At 49.5% G+C, this 7,726-nt stretch overlaps 1 protein-coding gene across 1 annotated transcript; it reads right to left on the bottom strand.

The window, feature by feature from the left end:
• Positions 1-266: 266 nt before the first annotated feature.
• LOC135709633 (uncharacterized) lies at positions 267-6,897 on the bottom strand. The gene is made up of 2 exons (XM_065232020.1): positions 4,147-6,897; positions 267-4,079 (listed from the first exon to the last, which is right to left on the bottom strand). The coding sequence occupies exons 1-2, from the start codon at positions 6,895-6,897 to the stop codon at positions 267-269; spliced, it is 6,564 nt and encodes a 2,187-aa protein (XP_065088092.1).
• Between the last annotated feature and the right edge of the window lie 829 nt (positions 6,898-7,726).

Genomic DNA, 7,726 nt, shown 5'->3' with positions numbered 1-7,726 from the left:
GTAACACTAGATTTAGGTATTTAAACTATATTAGAATTTTAATTAAATAGCACTGAACTAATTAGGGATAGAATGGCTGTCGATTGTCCGGGTTTTATGTGTTTTCCTACTCACCCGGTGTGACAGATTGATACCTGTCACTCCGCTTGTCATTTCGCTGCTGAACCCGCTGCAGGGATGTGCTGATCCACGTAGGCACCAACGGTAGGTGCGCTGAGGCCAGTGTGGCCAACACTCCCCCCAGGGTACGACAACCCCTGGTTGGCTTACTCTCCGTCGCACCGGACGTCTAAAACAGCAAGCTTCGTCGCCGGGCGGTCGTAGATACCACTCACTGTTCTTACGGTTGCGGACCGAACCTGGTCGTCCTGGCTGACTTTAATGCCGATGACTTTCCCCTTCGGCCAACAGTTGCGGGGCATGTTGGAATCGGCGATGACCACAATATCGCCCACGGCAATCGGCTTTACCCGACGAAAACACTTGGTACGGCGGGTAATCTCTGGCAGGTAGTCCGATACCCAACGCTTCCAGTATTGGTTTGCAAGTATCTGCGATGTGCACCAGTTCTGCCTTAGGATCGCACCGGTATCATCAAAGTTAACAAGCGGTTTTGACCCGTTGGACGAGCCAAGCAGAAAGTGGTTCGGTGTCAGTGCTGGTGCCGAATCCTCGTCTATCGGCACGTGCGTTAGCGGTCGCGAGTTCACGGTGTTCTCCACTTCGATCAACAAGTTGCGGAGTACTTCGTCGGACGGCCTCTTCGACGAACATACAACCATCAAGTTGTTCTTGACGGTGCGAATCAATCGCTCCCAACTGCCACCCATATGTGGCGACAGAGGTGGGTTGAACACCCATTCAATTCCGGAGCTCGTGAACTCTCTCATCAGTTCGTGTTGGTGGACTGCTTCGTTGGCTTGCTTCAATTCCCGATTTGCACCGATGAAGTTCGTGCCACGGTCACTGTAAATCTTCTGAGGAGTACCACGCCGTGCAATGAAGTTGTGGATCGCCATGATGCAGGAGCTTGTGCAAAGCGAGTGCACGACTTCTATGTGGATTGCTCGCACGGTCAGGCAGGTGGCTAACATTCCCCACCGCTTCTCGACTCTCCTTCCGACGACGACTTCAATCGGCCCAAAGTAGTCCACTCCCACATGTGTAAATGGTCGCGAGAAAGCAGCGAGGCGGGCTGGCGGAAGATCTGCCATGTAATGTGGGCTGGGTGCTGCGTGCTGGTTCTTACACCACTGGCAAGTTTTCCTCACTCGCTCGTAACAGGTGCGTAAATGAGGGATGCGAAATTTCTGCCGTATTTCGTTGATAACGGTCTCGTGGTTCTGATGGTGGTATTTGAGGTGGTAGTATGCTACGATCAGGGTGGTGGTGTGGTGATTTCGATGGAGAATAATTGGGTGCTTCGCGTCATCAGTAGCATATTGACAAGCAGCGATACGAGTTCGCATACGCATGATTCCATGGTCGTCCAACCATGGTGTTAACGGGTAGAGTGAGCTGGTTTTCGGGATAGTACTTGTGCAGGAGTCAGGGCATCGCGATGCCTTCTGAAGAACAGCAATTTCGTCAGGATATGTTTCCCGTTGCGCGAGCCGTATCAGCAAACACTCGGCGGAAAGCAGGTCGTTTGCTGTGAGTGTTCCCGTGAGAATCGGTCTCCTGGCGTGCTTCAGGCGACAATTACTCGCAAAACGATGAACGAGTGCTGCAACCTTGACGAGCCTCTTCCAGCTTGAGTAGTTGCTGACACTTATGACGGGTTCCAATAGTTCGTGATGAGCCAGGAAGGAAGGGCGAAGTTCGTTCTCTGTAGAACCACTAAGTGTTGGCGATGGAGGCCAATCTTCTTCAGCGCGCCAGAGAAAGTCTGCTCCTTTGTACCATCTATGATTAGATGACATATCTGGTAGCTTACTCCACTTGGTAGCGTCATCGGCGCAGTTCAGCTTGCTCGGGACCCACCGCCATTCATGTGTTTCCGAAATCTCTACAATCTCACTGATCCTGTGAGCAACATATTGGCTATAGCGGCGATGGTCCGAGTTGATCCAGCATAGGACGTCTCGAGAATCTGACCAGTACACCTTTCTGCAGATGTGGATGGACAGCGATCTTTCGACAGCGTGAGCCAACCGGGCGCCAAGGACTGCAGCTGCTAGTTCCATTCTTGGGATCGACGTGAACTTAAGCGGGGCGACTCTCGTTTTTGCGGCGACGATGGAACAGATGATCGTTCCGGTCTTGACGAAACGCAGATAGCAAACAGCGGCCATGCCGTTTTCACTGGCATCCACCATCGTATGGAGTTGGATATCATCAGCTTCCTCCGCGGGGTATTTGGAGTTGTAGCATCGAGGGATTTGAATCTGTTCAACCCTAGGTAGAACTTGCAACCATGTGTTCCATTTTTCGTATGCATTGTCGTCGATTTCTTCGTCCCACTGCACACCGGACCGCCAGATTTGCTGGAGCAGGATATTCAGGAACGATAGAAAGTGGGAAATCAAGCCAAGTGGATCAAAAATGGTCATTAGGACACGCAGCACTTCCCGCTTCGTTGGACGTCGTTGGCCTCCTAGCAGAGCAGGGTCGTAGCGGCTCCATCCCACTTTGTAGGTGAAGACGTCGTAGCTCGTGTTCCACCACATGCCTAACACCTTCTCGGTGACCAGCTCCGGAGATAAGTCGAGACATTTTTCGTCGGTGTCTGTCTCCTGTAGCGATTCAAGTACTTTTCTCGAGTTACTAACCCAATTTCGGATTTCGAAGCCGCCCTGCTCGTGTACATGCTTAACGTCCTTCGCCAATTGGATGGCTTGCTCTTCGGTATCCACACTAACGAGCATATCGTCTACGTAATGCGACTTCGTGATAGCTTCGCAGGCAGCTGGATATTTGCTCGCGAATCGTTCCGCATTGGTATTTTTCACGAACTGAGCAGTGCTGGGGGAGCAGCAGGCCCCGAATGTCATCACTCGCATAACGTACACCACTATAGCTCCATGCTCGTCTATCCAGAAGAAACACTGACATAACTGGTCTTCGGCTCGGATCAGTACCTGTTGAAACATTTCACGGATATCACCGGTCAGTCCGATACGGCGTTCCCGAAACTGGAGTAGAATCGCGAGGAGAGAGCACAACAGATCCGGTCCTTTTAGCAGCGCTGAGTTCAGGGACGTTCCATAGGCGATGGCCGCTGCGTCCCACACAATTCGCACCTTCTCAGGTTTATTTGGGTTGGTTACGGGAAAGATTGGCAAATACCAGCGTCGCGGAACCTTCTGGTTGATTTCTTCGTCGGTGAGCTTCCGGATGTACTGCTTCTCCACATACTCGGCAATTTTCGCTTGCAGGGTATTAGACAGTTGTGGGTCCTTCTCCATCCGTTTCTTCAGGCACTGGAATCGCCGCAGCGCCATTGATCGACTGTCAGGCAAGCGGGCGTCATCGAACCGCCAGAGCAGCCCGGACTCGTATCGATCATCTTTACGACGGGTAAGTGACTGAAGCAGTGATACTGCACGTTCATCTTCAACGGACAAAAGCGCCTTCTCCGATTTAACCAACCCGAGACTGTCTATTGAGAAGTAGTCCTTCATAGCTTGGTGTAAATCCTCGTCTGACTTCACACTACAGGGGCAAACGTGGAAGGTGTAATGGTGTAGGCTCGCTTCGTTCTGGGAAGTCCATCCTCCACACACGGTCCATCCGAGCCGTGTCTTCACAGCAATTGGTTGACCGATTTCCCCTTCTCGATTTTTCAGGCCAAGACTGAGCAGGGCGTGCTTCATCCCTATTAGAATGCGTGGACGAGCGTCGCGATAAGAATCGATCGGCAGATTTCGAAGGTGTGGGTACAGCTGTGACAACTTAGCCATGTCCATCGTTTGCTGCGGCAACAGTAGCTCTTTAACCGTCCTAACATTGCTCAAGAGGAATTTCTTGCTTTCGTTCTTGCCACCAGCAATGTGAAGATTATAGATGTGAGAATCCGCCTCGTGTCGTTCGGTTCCTCCAGTCCATCGGAGACACAAAGGGCTTACAGTGCCATCAAGCTGCAATTCGTTAGCTAGCTCTTGATCAAGCAACGTAAGCGCAGAACCCTCATCCAAGAATGCGTACGTGCGAATAGCTGTATTTTTTTCCATACAACACTACTGGGAGATAACGGAACAGTACTGAGCTGACGGTTGTCTGGTGGGTGTTGCATCCGGACTTGCTAGTGCTGGATTGCGAAGATTGCTCACGTTCAGTGGTACTTCCGGTGTTTTTCGGATTTTCCTTCGAATTGTTGTGCAACAGCTCGTGGTGCCGGTAGGTGCATCCATCTTTACCACATGGTTTTGCTTTGCAGTATCCTTTATGGATGCGCAGACATGTGCGGCAGAATCCAAATTCCCTTATGACGGCCCAACGTGATTCCCTGGACAGTTCCAGAAAACGTTTGCACTTGTCGGCCGACTTGCAAGTTCCCTTGCAGATTTGGCAGGATTCCTTCCCCGAAGTTGATGCAACTGTAGTCTGTTCTTCCGAATCGCTACTGTAGTCTTTAGGACGAAACGTTTCAGAATGGGCGTTGAGGTACGCATTTCTTTTCTTAGTCCCCCGCGCTTCGTTTTCAGTTGGCTTCCCGTCATGTGTCGCCGGTAGGAATACGACGACACTCGCTGCTTCCGCCAAGGCATAAATCCACTCACTGAAGGTCGCCAGATTGACCAGTGACAGTGTTCGACGAAGCTGTGCCCAGTTGAGTTTGAGCGATGGCGGTAGCTTGCCGACTAGCTGGTGTAGTAGAGTGACATTGTACATATACTCCTGCAGTCCACACGCGTCTACAGTGGCACAGAAGTTTTGGACATTCACCGCAAAGTCCACTAGCGTTTCCAGCTTGTCTTCTCGAATCGACGATAAAGAGCTCACCTTCCCAATTAGCGATTGTATGATCACCTCTGGTTGACCAAACAGCATCTTCAAAGTGGACAGAATGCCAGGAACGTTTCCGGAATGCATCAAGCGACTCTTGACAGCATCGTAAGCTCTGCCTTTTAGGCTTTTCTGCAGTCGAACTATGTTTTCATCCTCCGTAAATCCGCACATCGTGGTCGTTCGATTATACATGGATATGAAAACTGGCCACTCCTCTGGATTGCCCGAAAACGTAGGCAGATCTTTGGATACTGCTTGTCGTGCTGCAACTTGAGAGCGGGAAAGTTGAAACTGGTCATCATCATCCACAATCGACGAGTTTACTGAAGGCCCTCTATTTCTGTCGCCTGTATTCATAGAAGGTCTATGCGGATAATACGATTCTCTCGGATGAAGTTGCGTCGACTGCGGTAGAGCGTCTGGAAGGAATTGTCCAGGTTGCTCACGTATCGACTCTCTGCATGACTCTGCTTCGAGATTCACCGGTGGAGGGTTGAGTTGTGGTTCTGGCATCTGGTTGCATTGAATTAGATTTCCTGGTCGTCGCATGACCCCTTGACCATCCGCTAGCTGTTGTTGCTGGTCGCGTAGAATTCTCTCCTGTTCCAACTGCTGTTCCCACATCCGATTGATGGCATCCGCTTCCTTCCTCAAATCTTCCTGTTGCTGTCGCAGAAGACTCTCCTGACGTATTTGCTCTTGCCGCTGCTGCTGTTGATACTGCCGAAATTGCTGCTCTCTCTCCAACTGCTTCTGCTGCTGCTTCCGTAGCTGATCTGCGTGCAACCGTTGTTGCTGATGTTGTTCTTGCAGTGTCGCTTCCTGCTGCTGTTGTTTTTCTCGAAGCTGTTCTTGCCGCAACCGTTCCTGCTGCTGTTGCTCGACAAACTCTTGACGCCGATGTTCCTGCTGTTGTTGTTCTTGCAGGCCGTCTTGCTCCTGAGCGGCGGTTTTGGCTGTGTCTAAGGGTGTAGGGTTAGTTGCTTGCACCCATTCTTCAACCCGACGACGAGAGAAGTTAGAGCTCCGACTCGATCCTCGTTCGCTCGCTAAATCCTCCAGAATCTTATATTTGTTGTCCAGATATTCCTTATACTCCTGGGCTGCCTTTTCCTCAGCGATTCTTCTGCGCTCTTCTTGCTGCTGCTGAAATGCCCGTTCTTCCTGCAATCTCATTAGTTGAAGCTTGGCACGGTTTCTTGCAGACTTTTGTGACGAGGAGATGGACATTTCAGAAATCGCTTCCTCTGCATCGATCACTGGCAACACTACAGCTGGTAACGACGACTTCTGCTTCTGCTGGCTGAACCCTAGATCTGGACACGTTTGGTGTTTACTGGCCAACGAAACTGGTAATGACTTCAAATATTTTTGCGACGCTGGATCTGAACGAATTCCAGAGCCAATCAATGGTATATCTATGCTATGTGTCGAAGTCTGCTGCTTCTGATCGGGTACTGGAACCAGAGGTGCTGGATGATGGCTGGTCAACGGAACTGTCAGCGACTTAGCTGACTTTTGTGATGTTGTAGCTGAAGGAATTACTGGATTGCCACGGGTGCTTGTCACGATTTTTCCGATGCTTAGGTCTTGCAGCGATCTCCGATTCTGGATGACGTCTTCCTTTATTGGTGCTCCGTCCGAAGCTGCCTTAGTTCGCTGGACCCATTTCGCAGTCACGCAGTTAGTACAACTCCAGCTCTTGTCGGCAACTTCCTCCGATACGCCTACACAGGAAAAGTGGTGCCATCGATCACATACGTCGCACTGAACCATCTCTTCGGTGTCAGGACCTTGACAAGCTCTACAGGTATGTCCTTCCACGGTTTCCTCCAATATCACCACTTCCGTATTACCACCACCATCACCACCAGCAGCATTATCTTCACTGTTCACACCATTTCTACGAGTGCTCTTCGAATCGGATTTACCATCACTTCGCGACATTTGACTTGCACCGACCGTACCGTTTCAATAAACGAAAATTATATTTTGTTGAAAATCGATTTCAACGGGAAGTTTCCAAAATTATGATTCTCACTACTTAGGCCGGAAACGAATAAAACGCACGATCCGATTGGTGTTACTTGATGTGAGAATGTAAATTTGGTTCATATCTGTAGTTTATATATATGGATGTATGTTTGTATAACATTGTTGATCGTTCTCAACTATTTTTGTTCGGCCTAGATGTAAGTTTAGATAAGAAGTACTCACGTTTAGTTCCCCTTGGAGTATTCCAGGATTTAGGTTTAGCCTAGCACGTAAGTTTTAGCTGTAAGTCCTAGGTAAGTTGCATTAGATTAAGTATTTGTAAGCTTCCATTAGCAATTCATCATTCTCACCGATTCTGTTGTCTGGTGAGACAGTTAATTAGCTGCGATTCAATTGCACAGAGTTGTGGATTACCTATTTACACGCAAAATATTCTTAATTCACAGTAATCTTAATGCAAAAAGAACTTACAAGTTTCTTCGGTGAGTAACACTAGATTTAGGTATTTAAACTATATTAGAATTTTAATTAAATAGCACTGAACTAATTAGGGATAGAATGGCTGTCGATTGTCCGGGTTTTATGTGTTTTCCTACTCACCCGGTGTGACAGATTGATACCTGTCACTCCGCTTGCCATTTCGCTGCTGAACCCGCTGCAGGGATGTGCTGATCCACGTAGGCACCAACGGTAGGTGCGCTGAGGCCAGTGTGGCCAACACGCATTATGGCAGGAAATCGTGCCTACTTTGGACTCCGGAGGACGCTCTGGTCGAAGTTGA

The sequence above is a fragment of the Ochlerotatus camptorhynchus genome, unplaced genomic scaffold (genome assembly GCF_037179485.1).
Source record: "Ochlerotatus camptorhynchus isolate MF236.1 unplaced genomic scaffold, CSIRO-AGI_Acam_v1.1 ptg000035l, whole genome shotgun sequence".
In the NCBI taxonomy this organism is placed as follows: Eukaryota; Metazoa; Arthropoda; class Insecta; order Diptera; family Culicidae; genus Ochlerotatus; species Ochlerotatus camptorhynchus.
This window is presented reverse-complemented; position numbering and strand designations above follow the sequence as displayed.